This window comes from Lissotriton helveticus, chromosome 5_1, assembly GCF_964261635.1.
Source record: "Lissotriton helveticus chromosome 5_1, aLisHel1.1, whole genome shotgun sequence".
Classification (NCBI taxonomy): Eukaryota; Metazoa; Chordata; class Amphibia; order Caudata; family Salamandridae; genus Lissotriton; species Lissotriton helveticus.
The window spans coordinates 1,086,670,877-1,086,691,099 of NC_136065.1; the positions used below are offsets into that span (position 1 = coordinate 1,086,670,877).

Sequence of the window (20,223 nt, forward strand, 5' to 3'; positions counted from 1 at the left end):
GGTTCCGACTGGGTCTGTCACTGTCCTCACTGAGTAAGCTGGGACACTGAAGTATGGGGAAACAGGACATAATTGATAACTGGTGCTATCCACAGCAAAATGAGTCTCCTCAAGGCAGAATCTTTTTTAATGCAGAAGGAAGGAATTACCAATAGGTTAATGGCTGCTTCCCCATGGCAATGATTCTATTAATAGGGCAAAGCTTTGAATGCCTGGGGGTTGGGTATGTATAAAGACTTAGAAATTAGGATGAGGCGCTTGATGAGTGGGTATTGGTGAGGGCAGCAAAGTTCAATGGTCATTAGAATTGCCTGTTGTGTGATTTTCTCCAAGGCTTGGCTGGAGTTAATCAGACTGGTTGACATTAGTACTACTGGAGTAAACATGGGCATGATTGTAGTATACTTCGGTGTAAAGTATATTAGGGAAACAACCTAAGCCTTGTGTTGTCCCTATGTGTTTGGAAAACCTGAACCCCTCACAAAAAAAGACATTTGGGTTGTTTTATGAAGCCCACTGTAAGATGAATATTGTTTGATCCAGACAACTAGTGGGACTGCACCATATGTGTTGTCTGTTCAGAATGTCTCCGAGCGAATGATATTGACTCGGTTCAGGCTAGGATCTATTCATTGGATGTTGTGCTTCCCTCAAGGGAAATGCTCCTCTACCAATATATGTTCCTGCCTGTGTGACGAGTAATCACCTCAAACATTGTTGCACTTCTTTTTTCTGTTAATACTATATTCCTTATGCTAGCTATTATTTATTGCCATTGCTGCGAAACTACAAGTTCACCAAGTATAGGACTGCCTTACTCTTTTTGCAACAACTTAATGACCTTGACAGTTGTTTTGCTGTTGGCTGTTTCTTAAAATGTATTTTAGGCCAGAGGAGGACTATGTTGTTCTAAATTAATTGTTTGCCATATAACAAAGTATTTTATGACCTGGTTTTAATTGTTATTATTTAATGGCCTGTTTTTAATTAATGACTTTTAACATATATGTTTTATCTACTATTTAACCATGTACATTTTTGTTTGCTTATCTTTTAAGATCTATTTTGATAAGATGGTATAAAGATTATTCGATTGATTAACTACCTTTTTAAGGGTATTTTTGTATGCGCATGTCCTTTCCCAAGCATAGGCTCCTTCTTAATTTTCCCGTCCTCCTCCTTTTTTGTAGAAGATACTCCCCCCTTCTCCCGCCACTCCGCCATTGACAACTATGATGCACAGTTATATGTACTCTTGAAAGTAAACTACATCCAAGATACAGGACCGTCGTCTTTGGCTTAGGCCGATGTTCTTACAAAATGGTATTAAAGTCGTAGCCTCAGCTCGCAACTTTCTTTTTAATCCCAAAAATGAAGCTGTGTGTGCAAAATTGTTTAACTTCTTTAGGGAATTTATGTACATATTTTAACTAAATATTTTTCAAGTGAGATTTAATTCTTAAACAGCTGATCTTTTTCTTGGTCATATTATCCTTTCTTGATTATGAATGTATCTTGCACTATTTGGTCCTGATTTTATAGGCTGTGCTTATTTAATTTTTTATCCTAAATTGTAAACTTGCACATGATTAGGCTGCTTTTACTTGTTATTTGCACAGTTCAGGAAATGCTCTGTTCTCTCATTTTCTGCTGCAATCTCTAAACTTTGCTCCTCGAAAGTGCTTTACGTTGTCTCAGCTGCTTTCTAATTGCTTTTTGTACAATTCTGGAAATGCCCTGTTTCCTCATTGCTGGCTGCTGGATCCCAAACTTTTTATCCCTTGAAACCGTTGTATCTTGAAATGTATTTTGCACTATTTGGTCCTTATTTTGTAGGCTGTGCTTATTTAATTTTTTATCCCAAATGTTAAACTTGCACATTTTACTTGTTATTTGCCCAGTTCAGGAAATGCTCTGTTCTTTCACTGTTTGCTGCTAATTCTAAACCTTGTTTCTTGAAAGTGCTTTACGTTGTCTTGGTTGCTTTCTATTTGCAATTTGCGCAATTCTGGATATGCCCGGTTTCCTCATTGCTGGCCGCTAAATCCCAAACTTTTATCCATTGAAACTGTTGTATCTTGAAAAATTTTATTATCTTGTTTCCGCTGCATTACCACATGGTTTTATTGCACTTTATGTATTAATTGGTGTGTAAATTTTAAGTGGACCTCATTGGAGTTCCAAAACTTTAATAAATTGAATTGAATTACAGGACGTACAACTGCACCTCTGAGTGTTTGACATACTAATAAAGCAGTACTAAACGACATACTTGATGCCTTTGTGAATGGCCTCCTCTGACGTTAAATTGTTTACTGCTATTACTAGAAATAACATACAGAGATTTTCATTTAAGATTGTATTTCTTCTAAATTTTATTTTTTATAATTGTTTTGACAAATACAATCAACATGTACATCAAGCTTTACAGTATGACAATATACCACATATTCCTTTTATCGACTTTCAAATAGACCATAAAAAGCTGCTTTATTGAAGAAACAAAATAGACATTGGAGCCAGATTTCTGTAAAGCAAATAAAGTAATAAAATAGGTAACTTCCTCTTTGGGACGAAATGAATCGAGAAATGTAGCTACATGAATGCTCACAGGTTTATTTGACCAAAAGCTAAAATATCAATGTACTGTTTCTCTTTGTAAAAAAAAAGAAAAAAAAAAAAGAAAGATGTATAGAAACAGACAGCTAGACAACGTAAAATGCTGTAGACCACATAATATACACTGCTACTGGGGCTCCCACCTGAATCTTCTACACCAAGTATTTATTTTACCTGCTCAAAGCATTTAATACCTTTTACCTCATAATCGTTCCATATATGTTGGGAAAATTCTACTGAAAATGATTTGGGTACATGTGGCAGATTGCAGTAAAACTCCCCATTAGATATTTTATACAAATCCAATGTTAAAAAATAAAGACCACTCTACAGTTTGTAGTACACCATGTATGCATTCTGCATCCTAACCAACGAATCCTTTGAATTTGCTGTGTTAAATAAATAGATTGGGATGAAATAGTCCCCATGCTATTCACTGAAAATTCATAGTCAATTTGAGGCAGTGCAAATATTTGACTACTTTAACAGATCTTTCTGTCTAAAATGTAAAATATTGTAAGCTGCTTAATGGAATGCCATGCTGTTTTATGGACCGATACACCAATATGAGGTACAGGAAATGATTCTAGCCTTATTTTATTAGGTGCTCTGCTACATTTTATCCTGAAGTAACCTGCAAAATGGCAAATAGAATTTAGGAGCAAAATGAGAAGAATAATGACAATTTCAGAGATATCCCTATCATTATACGCATGGCAATGAATGTGTTTAATATTGTTAAGTTGTTGCACTTGGGAGAGGAATGAAGTAAGTTGGCCAGTCCTAAATGGCTGCATCAGGAATCGCATGCAATTCGGTCCAGATTTTGTTGTAAACATCTGCCTTGCCAGATTCATAGTTTCCAAAAAGGAAAGTAGTAGCGCAACTCTTAGACATTTATTTATGGCAGATCATAAGCGCATGTTTCAGACAAATATATTGCACCCGGCAGACCGGAGGGAGGTCTGCACTCTTCAAAATCTCATGGTGTGCAGCCAACTCTGGGAGTTACTAAATAGGAAGGCCGTGGTTTTCCTATCAAGGACATTTCTGTTTTCTGGCTCCATTGGGGTTCTAAAAACAGTCTTCAATTTTAAAAAAACAACAATACAAACAACTAGTTACGCAACAAGGAAACCCGGGAACGCAATCAAAATCTTTTACAAATCTTCACTACAAATGTTCTAGACACATTGTGTATTGCTAATAAGCAGTATATTTACCTCATTCCTTGAAATCCCATTATTTGAATGTCTAAGCTCTGCTCATATCATTGCCCCATTAGGCAGGTTTCAATAATGGAGAATGGCTAACTTAAAAGGTATAATAAATGTATTTCTTCTTTGGAACGCGATGTGTATCCAAATAATGATGTGTAAATGTTCAATCTTGGTTGTTAATTTGACTTTTTTTTATCAGAGCATTGCAGTTTTTAGTTATAGCAATTTGACCATGACAATATTTCACACCAAGAGAAAAAGAGTTACACATAGTTTGTCCTTTAAAAAAAGTTTGGAATCTTTCATGGTCTCAGAATAAAACTACTGTGGATTTAATTTATGAACTTGTAATTTCTGTAGTTTCTTCTTGTATGTCTATTTTTGCTTTTATTCACACTCTGGCTTTTATATGTAGTGTTTGTAAAAAATGCACTGATAATTGTATCCGTCAAGTATGACCAACAAGTGTTGAAGTAACAGTCACTAGATTATAAAGAGATGAACTGAAGTACTAAGTGACATAACTGCTAAATTCATTTAGTGGATACGTTAAATTGAATGATCACTGGGCTTACAAAACAATTAATTGCGTAGTTCACAAAAAAAGGCAGCATGGGACTCCTTTTGCTCGTCCTATGCTTTGGTGGATACTTAAATAGTATTTTAAAATATGTTTTTACTTCTGCTTTTATGGAAAGCTTCTGAATTAGTACTTTTTTCACTTCTCAAAATTACTTTCATTGGACATGTTCCTACTGCTTTAGAAAATATTGAACCACTGAAATTTGCATTCATCACGCTGCAGGGATAGTGACAAAGAGTTGATGAATACACCAAAAAGGTTTTGAAAAAGGGGAACTTTTTCGAGGCTACTTTTGTTCAGAACTGGAGTAAATTAACAGAGTGCATAAGTAAACTGTCTGAACTGGCGCTTGAAAGCATGGGCCACAAAATGAAAGCATACATACTTTATTTGGTGTTGTTGAAAATATGGGAACACTTTAAACTTTGTCATAAGTGGAATAAATAACAATACAAGGAAAGCATTAAAGTACAGACTATATCTGTTTTCTAGATCAATTAAAAAATACATTTTTTTCAAACTATCTCAAGGGATAGGTTACACACACACGCACGCACGCATACACGCTTTCAACCTTCCCACTGACTGCATTCAGTAGCTTTTAGAAACCTGACTTCCATTAGATACATGGGCTCAGTTTAACCAAATTCTCCCTTAAGAGGTCAAACACAAGGTGCGTTGAGCCCCTGCAATCAATTCATTTTGTCCACCTTATTGAAAACAAAGCACAACTAGCAGAGTAAAGAGGACACTCAAAAAGGGGACCGAGTGAATACAACTGTTTTACAGATCAACTCTGCACATATACATATGGTGGACACAATCATGCCACACTTCCTTGTGTTTATGTGAAAGAAAGAGACCTAATTTATTCATGGAATGTAGTGTTCAAGTCATTTTTGTACTCAGTCACTTCCGCCTGCCAGGGTCAATGTCTATTTTAACAGGCATAGTTGAGTTCAATTAGGGTTTTTAGTTAGAGAAAAGATAGTGTTAATGTATGCTCCCGCTTCTTTTAGAAACTGTGGTGCTTGTTATCGATGACAATAAACTGAGGGGAAAGCAGCAAATGTGATCTTTGGACCTTGGTCCTCTTCTTCTGCTCTTCTAGTTCTCATTGACACACCGTTATTTCTTCTTTGCATTGACATTTTTGCACACCCAGTTCATGCCATCCTACAAATATAACAGACAAATAAGTTTGATTAGGTAAAAAAAAAAAAACTGAGCATCATTTTATTTTGAAATGAAGAGATTTTGATATTCATGAAATGTGTAGTGGTACAACTGTCTTTTAAATGCAGGATCGAAGGCTCACAATGACAATATAAAATGCTCTGTCCTGTCCGTACAAGGTTTCATCATGTGCTACCTCAAAGGCGAACTGAAACTCTCAGGCTTAGTTCCAGGCAGACTTTTAGTCCCATGATTTTCTCTTCAACAAACAGGTATGTTCTGAACTTGAGAACTATTATTACAGCTGGTTGTCAGCCACAGATTCTAATTTTGACTTCTACAAAATATTCTTTCCAGACTTTGCTAGTTATTTCCTCCTGGTCTTCTATCTGGTTCAGGAGTTTCACTCACATGCCCAAATACATGCATAGCTTTACTCTTCACCCAATTTTGGTGACTCACTATTATTGTCACTTCAAAAGAAGTAATTTCACTATTAACGTTCTCTTTGCATTGCTTTGTAATTATACCTTATTCTATTTGTATTTGTTTTGTCCCAGGATTAAACCTGGTTCATAAACCTATACTTTTCTGTATTGTATTGTGCAGTGTTTTAGATAATAAGCATCTTAAAGTGTCTTGATTCACAACCAAAGAGAATATTTGATGTGTTCCAACCTTTGGTCTATAATCTATTGTACTTTCTTAGTAAGCCATTACAAACCAACACACAGTCTGAGTGATCCTGTAGCAGTCTAGTTCATGACAATTTTCAAAGTCATTTCATTTACTAAAACGTTAAGGCTGAGAGTCGTTTTCTCTTAATTCACATAAATGAGCACCCCTTTCTCAGCTAAAATTTTCATTACTTTGTTTGAAATACCTTTTTGTTACACACTGTATACACAATTTGAAGTCACATCTAAACACAGAATTAAAATTATAAATAGAATAAGGTACCAATAACTAATACTTTAACTCATAGGTACTCTGCCATTACTAAATTACATGAAACTTCGTTTTAACTCCGTAAATGCAAAGGGATCTCTCATCAAAATATTTTATTAATATAAAAAATTAATGAAACCAGGTTTATGATGATATGCTTTTCAAATAAATGTACAAAAATAGAAAACAAAAACTTTTTGTTAAAGTATGTAAACTTTTTCTTGAAATGTCTCTAACAAAACTTTAATGAACTAGAAGATCATTTTCCCATTTGAGGGCCTGATGCAGCACCAATGAGCAACAGCAGTTAACGTCTTTAGTAGGATTATAAAACACAAATTGTAAACAGAGACCAAAATAATAACTGTAAAAGAAAGGAGCTTTTCTAATACAGGAATCAAATACACTTTCGTTTTGGTTGTGCTATAGTTTTCAGACTGGTGTTTCAGATAGGAGAAGCTCTTATCAGAAGAGGAGGAACTTAATGATTTTAGGCAGGCAACATACCAGGATTTGGCTGCTTTTTCCCCCAGAAACAGTGGTTTTAAAAAGTCTTTATTTTACATAGGTGACATCCCTGGATACAGTTTCCAAAGGTTGTGGAAACTATATAATTAAAATGAAACTGGCATACTGTCCAATAAGATTGATTTCCTTGACTTCAACTTAATAATCTCCAGGCATGACATAGTGTTGAAATGACAGCCCGAAAGGAGTCTAACCATTACCATTGCTCCTTGTTTAATCAGTATCCTCGTTATGAAAAAAACAAGACCTCAACATTCTACTGGCAATCAGGGCTTAGTGTTCACTGAACTTAAAGAAACTTTAAAATCTACCTGTATAGTCCAACAATAACTGAACTAAACTGTGTAAAAATCACAATGTGCACTCTCCCAGAAAAAATATCTAGGTGGTCTGGTGATTACAAACCAATTCACCTCCAGCCTTAGGTTTATAATGTCAACCATCGTAGGTATCATAAGTTACTAACCTGCGATTGTAGTTCTCGAGTATTGGCATCTTGCATAGACTCACATGTTTGTCTCATTCCCAGTTGACGTAGGATTCCCAAGGTACCATAACAAAGCAGGACATAACATTACCATAGCCTATAAGAACAAGTTACTTACCTTCAGTAACACGTTTTCTGGTAGATACAGTATCTGCCTGTGAATTCCCTCATCATTTGAATTACCCCTGCACCAACAATCCATGAAAACTTTTTCTTAACTCTCCCACGTCGACGAGGACGTCACAATGGCACGGCTCCACTCGTGACTCCGCATGACGTCACCGGAGCCATAAGAGGACCTCGTCGGCATGCTGACGTCAGTTCCACCCATTTTTCCTGTGCCGAGGCGAAAGGGTGGTTCGACAACATAAATGGAGTCAACGCAGTATACAATATATACACAAATACACACAGTATATAGTTAAAGAGGAAAAGCTACAGAAACAAAGCATTTCCTAACAACCAACAGTATGGCAAGCAAAAGACATAGGAAAACATCCATGTCAAACAATGACAACTTTTTAGGTATACAAAGGTGGACAACAGGGAGGAGGGTGGGTCAGTGAGAACTCCACAGGCAGATATTGTATCCACCAGAAAAAACGTTACTGAAGGTAAGTAACTTGCTCTTCTGATAGATACATGTGCCTGTGGATTCCTCAGCTTTTGAATTGAATCCAGCAGCAGTCCCGCTCCCGGAGGAAGGTGTCCACCTACTCATACCAAAAAGTCCTGCAGCACAGAACATGCAAAATGACCACCCCTCCTCACTTTAGAATCCAAGCAATAATGCTTAGCAAAAGTGTGGAGGGAGGCCCACGTACAGCCCTACAAATATCCACTACAGGGACACCTCTAGCCAAAGAAGATGTGGAAGCAGATGTGGAAGACTTTGCTCTAGTAGAATGAGCTCTGATACTTTCAGGGGGCAACTTCTTGGCCAGGGCGCAGCATACCTTGATGCACAAAATGATCCACCTGGAGACTGCAGAGCGACGGGCAGTGCACATTCTCTTGAGTGGCAAAAAGGTCCAATTGAGGAAACCCCCACATATTGAATATGCGATGGACCACGTCCGGATGAAGCCTCCCATTGTGACGGGCCGAGAATTGCAAACAGAGACTGTCAGCATACACTTTCAGCACCGCGGCCAGATTAGTTGCAAATAAACAAATCGGGTGACCCTGAGCGCAGGATCAGAGTCGCAGAGCCTCACTGCAGAGACGATACAACCCTACGCCTCTCTGTTTGTTTATGTACCATATTGCGGTAGTGTTGTCTGTGAGGACTTGAACCGACTGACCGCGAAGGGAGGGAAGGAAAGCCTTGAGAGCTAAACGTATTGCCCGTAATTCCAGAAGGTTGATGTGGAGCAACCTTTCCTCTGGAGACCAAAGACCCTTGTTCTCCAGATCTCCCATATGAGCACCCCACCCTAGAGTGGAGGCATCCATGATCACCGTGGCCAGCGGTGAAGGGCCTCCCTTGAGACAGGTTGCCCTGCACAGTCCACCAAGACAGCTCCGCTGCAGTGTATCTGGAGATTCTGACCATCTCCCCGAGATCTCCGTTGTGCTGATACCACTGCCTTCGGAGGCACCACTGGAGTGCCCTCATGTGCCAGCGTGCATGGTTGACCAACAGTATGCAGGATGTGAACAGACCGAGCAGGTGTAGCACCTTCAGGACTGGAACAACAGCTCCATCGTGAAACAAAGGAATCATCTCCTGAATGTCGAGAATCCTCTGCGGAGGCGGGAAAGCTCGCACACAGTGGTGTCAAGTACTGCCCCTATGAACAGGTTGCGCTGAGAGGGCACCAGGTGAGATTTGGGTAACATTTATCGAGAAGCCCAAACAACAGCTGTGTTGTTACCTGCACATGATGCAACACCAACTCTGGCGACTTTGCTTTGAACAGCCAGTCGTCCAGAAAGGGAAAAACAGGAATCCCCGACCTTCTGAGATGAACTGCCACCACCGCCATCACCTTTGTGAAGACCCGAGGCGCGGAAGTAAGGCCGAACGGGAGGACCGCAAACTGGTAGTGCAGAGACCCTACGGTAAAACGGAGATACTTCTGATGCAACTTCATGGTGGGAATGTGAAAATATGCATCCTGCAAATCGATTGACACAATCCAGTCTTCTTACTGCATCGCCAGAAGAACCTGAGCTAGGGTCAACATCTTGAACTTTTCCTGCTTGAGGCAAAAATTCAAGACCCTGAGGTTTAGGATCTGTCTTAACCTTACGTCCTTCTTGGGAATCAGGAAATAACAGGAAAAGCATCCCGGACCCCTTTCCTGCTCTGGAACCACCTCTATCGCACCTTTCTGTAGTAAAGTATGAACCTCCTGCTGCAGGAGTAGCAAATGGTCCTCTGAACACCAGCACTGGCGAGGAGGGTAAGGAGATGGAAACTCTCGGAAGGGTAGGGCGTACCCATTTTCCCCAAGATTCAAAAGCCAAAAGGTCTGATTTAATAGATTTCCAATCTTGTAGAAAATGGGATACCCGACCCCCTACGGGACCAACATGCTACAAGATAGTAGATCTAGAGCTGCTTTCCTGTAGTACCAGAGGTTGGGACAGGGGAGGAAGAAGGAGGAGGAGGAGGAGGAGGAGAGTTGCCGAGAGGCCCCCCGCAGACGGCCTCTACCCTTTCCTCTATACAGAGGGTTCTGCTGCTGCTGCGGAGGCTGCTGAACGGCCTCGAATGGAAGCCGTCTTCCCAAAACCTCGGAACCTCATATTATCCATTACCCTTAGGTTGGGACTGCAGTCCTAAGGATTTTGCATTAGTTTTGTCTTTGGAACGGTGTGAAGCCGAATCCGCCTTTGCACCAAAGAGTCTGGACCCATCAAATGGCAGATCAAGAAGAGTAGCCTGCACATCCGGAGAGAACCCCAAAGACCTGAGCCAGGCATGCCTCCTAGTAGCAACGGAGGAACCCATCACCCTGGCTACTGCATCTGTAGTATCCAGACCGGACAGGATTACCTGATGGACTACAGCCTGCGTGTCTGCCAAAACCTCCAAAAAAGAACCACGGTCATTCTCTGGTAACTTAAGAACCAACTGTTTAGCCGAGTCCATTAAGCATGGATATACCTCCCCAACAAGCATGTGGCATTAGTTGACTTGAACGCCATACTTGCAGAGGAGAAAACCTTCTTGGCAGACTGCTCCAATTTCCTGGAGTCCCTGTCCCCCGGAGTTGTGGGGAACGACCCAGCCGATTGCTTAGAACAAGATGTAGCACCAAGCTTTCTGGCGAAGGATGGGCAGTAAGAAAGACAGGACTAGCAGGAGCAGGCTTATACCTTCTTGCCATAGTCCTTGAAACAGCAGGGGCAGATAAGGGTTTCTGCATGCCTCCAGAATCGTCTCGGTTAAAGACTCAATAAAAGGCAGTAGACGTTCTACAACAGAAGATTGTGAATGCAACACCTCAGTAAGAATATTTGGCCTGATCTCATCTGTGGGCAGTTGAAGGTTCAAAACATCAGCAGCCTTCTTGAAGACAGCATGGTATGCTGCAACATCCTGTGAAGGTAAGGCCTTTGGCGATGAAAGCTCCCACTCCAGGTAATTGTCTAAACCACTGGCCTCCCGAAGCCCCCTCAAATTCATAAACGGAGTCGTGGATTTCTCCTTCTTCCTCCTCATCCTGCTGGTATTCCTCTTCCTTCAGCAGCCTTTGGGCTTCTTTCCTTGAATGCATTTTCAGGATTGGCGTCGGTGGCGCCAGGTGTGGCGCCGGAGACATCGGCACTGGCGTCGAAGGAGGACCCTCGGAAGTGGGCAACGGTGCTGTTCGAAGTCGAGAAGATAACGGCCCAACACTAGATGGTGCCGAAGACTGTGGTATTGTCCGCCATTGTGCCATGTCCGTCATTGGCATAAAGGGCAAGAAGGGTGCCTGAGCATATTGATGACGGATGCCCAAATTAAAGGCAAGCGGACCCATAGGGCCAGACAGCGCACCGGTAGGGTAGGATGCCTTGGCAAACATGCCAAACATCGCATTGAGAAAATGCGACGGATCAGACCCTGGTCCTGGAAAAGGTGGATAAGGTACAGAGTCTGGATCCAATCCAGGCCGCGTGGAAGGCTGGGCTGCGGCGCCAGGGACACCGAATCAGGTACAGATAGAGCCACGGGAACAGGAGAAGACTTCCTGGGCTTCGGAGAATCCTTGGGCGCCAGAGAAACCCTGGGCACCGGAGAAACCTTCAGCATCGGAGAGTGGGTCGGAGTCGCTTTAGGAAAAGGAGAAGGCAACGGCGAGATGGCATCCTTAGTATGACTTGCCGGAGAAGCCGACCTCGAAGCCCTACCCTTCGAAGATCGATGTTGAGATCCATGCCTTCGCCTTTTCTTGTGTTTCCTTGACTTCGAGGTATGCAAGGCCGACAACGTCGATCTCTTACGACCCCTCTTCTCCTTTTTCGCCCATGCCATGCAACGCTTGGCCTTACACTCTTTAAGTTCCTTCGGATTCATCTTCCGACAACTAGAACAACCTTCGACGTTGTGGTTTGACGAAAGGCACCATAGATAGTCGTTGTGGGGATCCTTGATGGACATATGTCCCCCATACTCCCTGCAAGGTTTGAATCCAGGCTTCTTCAAAGTAGTCCAAAAGGGGGTGGTGATGGACCTAGCATCTGAACCAATCAAACACTCACACCCAGTCAACAGATCTGGGTTTAATCCATCACTGTTCTTTAGCCCACTCTGCCACCCCAGTTTAGACATGGCCATATGCAAATCAGTCTGACCCTGTGCCTCATGGGAACAGTCCTGCCCCGAACTGCCAAGCCATGCCTTTCCTGGACCGGATTCAAGCTTCCTAGGACCGGTTTCTGGCATTACAGCCGTCTTTAGCCAGGCTTGCTTGAATCCAGTGGCAAAGTGAGCAAGGGACTCGCGTCTGAGCACCTTTACGATTATTCCCATATGTTACCAGTAGTTGGTTTGTGTTTCTGAACTGTTTGGTGAGGTGCAAATACAATTTTAGACATCTTTTAACATCCAATGCATGCAGAGATCTTTCTGCTGCTGATTGAGGATTTGGAAAGAAAGCCCTTAGTACCAACCACTCATTCAATTGAAAATGTGAAGGGACTTTGGGGATAAATATCGGATTGGTTCTGAGTATCACAGTCTCCTTTAAAATGCAAGAAAGGCTCATTAATTGTAAAGGCTTGTATTTCACTGAAGCTTCTGTCTGATTTTAGCACTAACAGCAATGCTATTTTCCAGGACATAAATTTGAGTTCCACTTTGTGGATTGGTTCAAATGGACCCTTCATCAACTGTGTCGGCACTACATTAAGTTGGCACCCAGTAGGACCCTGAATAGACCTTTAAGAAACTGTTCAATAGTAATGTTAGATCCTAAAGATAGTGAGTTTGAAGAGCGTCTATATCTTGATATTACAGCAAGGTGTACCTTAATTGACGCATGGACCAATCCTGATTTTGTCAGTGACAAAAGATAAGGTATTACTTGTTCTGGTAATGATTCAATAGGGTCATTAATCGACTTCTGGCACCATAGATAGAAACACTTCCACTATATGTTTTCGTAGCGGTATCAGCTCTTGCAAGAAAGTCTCTGCAGTCTTGAGAGATGATTAGATCTTTGAACTCATGGTTTTCAGGAGCTATGCGGATAAGTGGAGTAAAGTCGGGTCTGGATGAAGGACCTGGCCTTGGTTCTTCATCATAAGTGTCCTGAACAGTTTCAGCCGAGTGTGGTTGTTTTCTGATAGCACAAGCAGCTCTGTGAACCAACACTGTCTGGGCCATCTACGGGCTATCAGGATTATTCAACACTGTTCTGTCTTCATCTTGCTGAGAAGCCTGGGTATAAGAGGTCTCGAGGGAAAGGCTGATGCAAAGATCCCGGACCATCTGATCGAAAAGGCATTTCCACACAGCCCTTGATGTGGACTCAACTTCCATAAAACTGGCATTTCTGGTTCTCTTTCATTGCAAAGAGATCTAGTGCCGACTTTCCCCATAGGGAGAATATCCTGTTCAGACTGATGGATCTCCCATTCCTGGCAGCTGTCTCTTGTTATGCTTAGCGCGTCCACTAAGATGATGCGCCTACCAGTAACATGTTCTGCCCAAAGTGTTATTCCGTGTAGCATAATCCAGTTCCAGATCTCTTGATCTTCCTTGGAAAGGGGCAGCAATCTTGTGCTTCCTGGTTTGTTCTCATTGTTTTATTTATAAAGTTTTATATAGTGCGAACATGATCCTGAAGAATATCAGAGCGCTTTACAATTTGAGGGAGAGGAAGGTAATAGCTGCAGTACAATTATCAAAATGGAATACCAACCCAAACAAATCAAATATGCATATCAAACAAAAAAAGTTACAATCGAAAGTGACAACAAAGGGTAAGATAATAACTGGAACATAGCGAACTGGAAGGGGAGCAAGTAACTAGTAAAGCAGAATAACACCAAACACCAGGACTTAGGGTGTGAGACCAAAGCATTAGAGCAGACGATTCAAGACCCTTTTAAGGTAGGAACTTGTTCATGAGGAATCTTTTTACATCCAATTTGAAGGCAACCTTGGTGGAGATTCTGCATATTTCCGGTGAGAGAGAGTTCCAGATCTTTGATGCAGAGCCGGAGAAAGCACGGTGACCTGTTCTCTTTTTGCGAAAGATCTGTGGTTTCAGGAGGAGAGAGTCAGCACCCCGAGAAGGTCTACCCCTCCGGATAATTCTAGCTTTTGCGCTAGATAACTGGGGATTTTGAAATGGAGGGCTTTGTGAAACAGACAGGCAATCTTTAGCTGAATTCTTGCTTCATAGGGCAACCAATTTAGGGATTTTAAGACTGGGGAGATGTGCTGGTTTCTTTTGGTACTCGTGACCAATCTGGCCACTGCATTCAGTGAAGCCCTTAGTGGGGCCGAGGTATATTTGGTGAGGCCACAGAGCGTAGCACTGCCATAGTCTAGCCTCGGCAAAACAACCGCTTGGACCACTTGTTTGAAGTCAGCTTGTGGGAGGAAAGGTTTGAGATTCTGGAGTATCCTCATTAGGTGATTAGCTACCTTTCGCTGATATGATTTTTCATGTTCAGATGCTTGTCTAGGGTGAGTCTGAGAGATTTGGCTGAGTCAACAATGAGGGGGGAGCAGTTGAAGGCAGTGAGGTGGCTCATCCAAAGGTTTATCTTGGGGATGTGATTCGGGGGAGAAATGAGAAGCAATTCTGTTTTGGAGATGCTGAGCAAGAGGTGGTTCTCAATTCACCAGTTCTGAGTATGTATTAGGGTAAAGTTGAGTGATATGAGGTTATTCGGGGAGGAGATTTTCAGATAGAGTTGCGTATCATCCGCATACATATGGAAGAGAATGTCCACGGAATTTAGTGCATTAGCTAAAGGTTCCAAGAACAAATTGAAGACTATGGGGGGATAGGGCGGACCCTTGGGGGACCCCCATGGATACTAGTGATGGCTGGGAGAGAGAGTGGTTCGCCTTAACTCTTTGGGGTCTGTGGTGGAGGTAGAAGGACGAGAACCATTGCAGCACTGAAACAGAAAGGCCCATCCTGTGCTTCAAAATGGATAGGAGATTGTCATGATTAACAATGTCAAACGCTGAGGAAAGGTCAAAGAGGATAAGGAGGCAGCATTCATTTTGGTCGAGCATTTTTAAAATGTCATCCATAACATGAGTGAGAGCTGATTCGGTGCAGTGCCCACTCCGGAAGCCAGATTCGTATTGGTCCAGGAGATGGAAATTCTCAATGTGGGCACAGTGTTGAGATTGGACGCATTTTTCTAGGAGTTTGGCTAGGGTGGGGATGTTAGAGATAGGGTGGAAGTTGTTAAGGTCTGTACTATCTGCTGTAGGCTTTTTTAGGATAGGTGTTACCTGAGCAGTAACATGTACCGCCGCCAGTCCCTGCTGGCGGTATTGCGCGAACTAACACTGACAAGCCTGCTATCCTTGGCAGGAAAGCTTGAAGACTTAAAAAAATTGCTTTGAGCTCTAGCCGATTGTTGTGCATACTCTTTGGGTTCAGGCACCCCGTTCCACTTATTAGAAGGTCTTTCAAATGGCCAACTCAGCCCACTAAGGAGGTGTCCGTGGTTATCACGTAATCAGGTATTTGAGGCAAGAATGTTAAGCCTTCAGATAGATTGTTGGCTTTTGTCCACCAGGTTAGACCTTCTGTCATGCCTGGAGTGATCTTTACCAGATCATCGAATGATCCTTCTGTCTGAATCCATTGCTTGTCTAGTTCTTCCTATAGTGGTCTCATTTTCAGATGAGAGAACAGGACTAGAGCTATGGCAGAGGTCATCATCCCTAGGAGCAATTTGAACAGGCATACCGAAAAGAACATTGTTTTCAAAAGTTTGTGGGCTAGTTGTTTGAGCCTTTGTTGCCTGTCCTGACATAAGAAAGCTTTGTCCTGGGTTGTATCCAAAGCCACTCCCAGAAACATTCTTCTAGCACGAAGAATTGACGATTTCTGGTGATTGACAATTACACCTAAACTCTTGAACAATGCTAGGCAAGCCTCCGTGGCCCACGATGCTGAACGAGCTGTTGGTGCTTTTATCAGACAATCATCGAGGTATAGGAATTTCTAATAACCCTTGTTTCTTAGAGATGAAGCCACAGGAGCAAAACATTTTGAAAAGATGTGGGGAGCTGATCTAAGGCCGAAAAGGAAGAATCTGAATTGATATTGAGTGCCAGCTACAGTGAATGTTAAAAACTTGTGATGTTTAGGATGTATGGGGATATGAACATACACATCCTGGAAATACAGCGTTGTTAATATAATTTATGTGGTTGAGGAGATGCAGGATGTCTGGAAGGGTTACCATGTGAAAGGATTAATTCAGTATATATTTGTTTCATTTTTAGAGATCCAAAATGGGTTGCCATTCCCCCGATTTCTTCTTTATGAGGAAAAACGGGATTAGAAACCCATTCCTTTTTCAGTATGGGGAAGATTTTTTATTGCTTCTTTAACATGGTGAAGGCTTTCTTCTGGAGTAAGTGGAGATGAGGTGGGTGCTCTCCCTTTGTTGGAGTAGTCGGCTGTCTTTTGATGAATTCTAAAGTATGACTGTAGGTGATGAGGTCTAACACTCCTCTGTCAGATGTTATTTGCAGGCATTCATGTTAAGCTGGAGAGTTTTGCACCCACAGTCTGGTGATTCTTTTTGGGCATAACCGGCACTTAAAGTTCCTACTTCCTGTTAGTGTCTCTTCCCTGGGAGGTCTGATTTCGCCCAGGCGCTGTTTTATTATAAGCTGCCACTGGCAGAGGTCGATAGGATTGCTACTAATAGGGTGGTCTATGTTGTTGCTGGAAGGGTTGAAACTGCATAAACCTCAGGTAACCTTATCTGTATGAAGTAAAACTAATTCCTTGTGCTCCTTGAAAGGGTACTTTCCTAAACTGCAAGGTGCCCTAAGATCTTGCAGTGTCTTTATTCGCCTTAATGGCCTGTAAGGCGTCTTCAACGTTTTTCTTGAATAAGGCTTTGCCATCATAGGACATGCCTAGGATCTTGCTCTGTACCTTAGGCCGAAATGATGTCACCTTTAACCATACCTGCAGCCAAAGAACCACAGTTCCTGCTAGCTGCCTAAATCCAGTTGATACTATATCCATAGCACAGTCTATTATTTCAGAAGATGTTCTTTCTCTCCTGTAATATTTCCTTTACTTCTGCTCTCTTTTTCTCAGGCACAAGAACTATGAATGCATGGATGTCTGGTGACATTTGCCGGTCATACTGGTCCAATATGGCCAAGGAATTAGCAGCACGAACTGTAATCGCCGACATTTTGGAGAATCTCTTGCCAAAATTATCAAGGCATTTGCCGTCTCTATCTGGTTGAGAAGAGTTAGGAGTTGAGGGACTCTTGGACTGGCGCTGAGATATTACTGAATCGGACTTTGGATGTCCTATAAGACATGCAGGCGAATCCTCCGGTGCATTACATTTTTTGTCGATTTGTGGTAAGCAAACCGAGACAGTAGCTGCATTTTTCATTATTTTCATGCCTTCTTCCCAAATGTAATCTACTATAGAGATTGCTCGCACAGATCTTTTGACATGCTCTTTAAAATCATTCAGGAAACAGTCAGATTGTTTAACTGTCATTGGTAGCTGGAATAGTTTTGCAGCCCTTTCTATAAGATTAGGAAAACCTTCAATGTCATTCAGCGGAGAGTCCACCGGTTGTGGAGCAGGTGGAGACGGAGCTATCCCACTAGTTGTGAATAGATTGACTGTCTGCTATCTCCCCTTCTTCTCTGTCTTCGTCAGATTAAGATGGATCATGTCTAGGAGGTGCTGCAATGTTGGGTGCCGGTGTCATCCCTGGTGTCAAAGCTGGAGACAGGACGAGGTGTTCTTGGAAATGAAGGTGGAGGTGGCAGGCTAGGCTGTGTTGAAGATGGTGGCTTAGTGGGTTCCAGAAATCTTTTATCATAATTCTGCAGCATGCCTTGGAACACGGTTAAAGGAATCTGCACCATTCCTTCTTGGGAAGGAGAGTGACTATGCTTGGAGTGTTCCCTATGCTGTTAGGCCTTTCAGAGTATTGAGCCTGCTTTGGTACGTGGAGCTCAGAAGGGATGTGGACTGTTCAAAAGGGCAGTCATCATCGGACTCTTCCACATCAAGAAGGTGACTTGTACGGAGGGGAGAGACCTTACTTGGTGAAGTATGTTCATGGAGCAGGAATGATTTAGCTATTTTCACTCTCTATGGTATTGTTGACGATGTCGTCAAATCTGTGTTTGTGCTTTCCTGCTTTAAGGACTTTTTGGATGCTTTCAACGTTGACAAAGTTGTCTACGTCGGCAGGGACCCCGTTGACGGTACCATCGTCGGCTGCTGTTATGCCGCCGTCGACGGAACCTTCATGATGACATTTTCCCCAAAGGGACCGACGTTGACAGTGTAGTGGATGGCGTCAATGTAGCCGTAGTCAACACGGATGTCAACATCACCGTAGTCGTCAATGCTGGTAATTTTGACAGCAAGGTTGTCGTGGTCGATATTTTTAATGAGATTTTAGGCTTTGACGTTGATGGTTCTGAGGAGGACTTCTCTGGGTGCACTCATGCTCTAGAAGATGGAGTGGTAGGTTCAGACCTCGCAGTTTGAGGAGAATTTCTCTTTTTTCTCCTTTTGGGAACTTTCTCTAGCAGACTCTTGGCGAGTGTTCTTGCATGCCCTTCCTAGCCCCTGCTGATGTTCCTGGTTCTCACGACCTTTACCTTTTACGTGACCTTTTCTGAGAAGAACAAGAGTTGTCACTATTCTTCCTCAGAAAGAGGAGATGGGTTTGATTTTGACATCCATAGCCATAAAAGTAACTTCCCCTTCATATCTTTTAGAGTCTTGGTGGAAAAAGTGTGACAGATCTTGCAGGCCTTTACCTTATGGGTAGGGTGGAGGCAGTAAATACAGTCTTTTCCTGGAACTTCAGAATGAGGCCTTTTCTTCCTGCAGGTGCCACAGGGCCTGAAAAGCTCTTTCTTTTAACAACTCTGACATGGTAGTAGGTAGTTTTAAGGCAAAATGTCTCAAACTCATTGAAGAAACTGAGCAGAGCTCAGAGATAATCCCTTCACATGACATGCAGTAGAAACTGAGGGACTCAGCGTATGTGGGGAGTGATCTAGAGGGTGCTGTTGTGGAAAAAGGGTTCAGGCAGATCAGGTCGTTTACCCCTTTTCTAGGTTTGCCCGGCGTTAGCCACTTCTCACCCAACTCACGATTACCCAAAATAAAGAGGCAGGCGCTGGAGACTGGAAGGCAGGAAACAGGAGTTTATTTCCGACGGAACAGAACACGTCAAATCAGACAACAGGGTATCTTCTCGAGGTGCTCTCACAAGTTTCTCTACGGCTCAGTCTTTTATACACAGGTTTATGATGTACAAACATTCCTTATTGCAATAAAGACACTTTGAAGTACAAAAAGGGCATGTTTGGGACCCCAGCTCCAGGCCCATTCCCATACTGACCGCTCTGATGTTGTTTTCCCCTCCCAAATGTGACATGTGATTGTAATCTGCAGCCGGACATTCCAACAGGGCACGAGAGCAGGAGGGGGTGGTCAGATCTAAGGTTGGGCGGGCGATAAGATCATGTTTCGCTATGCGGGGCCGGAGGGGTACATCCACGAGACCTAGTTTTATGATGTGGGACTGGGTCGAGAGGCCAGGTGTAGCCGGGGGGGGGGGGCCATCAGAAGAGAGGAAGGGTGTTCCTGGGAGGGATGCGGGGGTGTCGGTCAGGTCTAGGGGTGTGAAGGCCTTGATTAATCACCGCTCCTCTGATGTGAGGCGAGGTCCTACTGTAGGTAAGCAATAAACTGCATCTGTTGGGCTAGGTGATGGCCTGGGATCAGGTCGGGCAATCGGGCAGGGAGGAAGAGGTTACCAAAAGGGCCCGTTCTATGAGTAGGATGAAAGAGCGAGGGGGCAGGGGTTCAGCATGGAGACAAGGTCGTGTTTAGCGGTGCGTTTATGGCCCGAACAGGAGAGACCGGGGGCGGTCGGGGCGCGGGGTGTTTGCGGGGCTGGAGAGAGAGAGAGAGAGAGAGAGAGAGTGAGAGAGAGATGATGGCTATTG

General features: G+C 42.7%; 1 protein-coding gene across 2 annotated transcripts in view; it reads right to left on the bottom strand.

Annotated features, from left to right (window-relative positions):
- Window positions 1-2,350: 2,350 nt before the first annotated feature.
- The window catches only part of ARL3 (ARF like GTPase 3), a 169,253-nt gene continuing 151,380 nt past the window's right edge, over window positions 2,351-20,223 (bottom strand). For both annotated transcript variants that reach the window (XM_078643668.1, XM_078643667.1), the window contains exon 6: window positions 2,351-5,598. In XM_078643668.1, coding sequence (XP_078499794.1) covers window positions 5,551-5,598 — 48 coding nt within the window. In that variant the 3' untranslated portion in view covers window positions 2,351-5,550. The remainder of the gene's footprint in view (window positions 5,599-20,223) is intronic.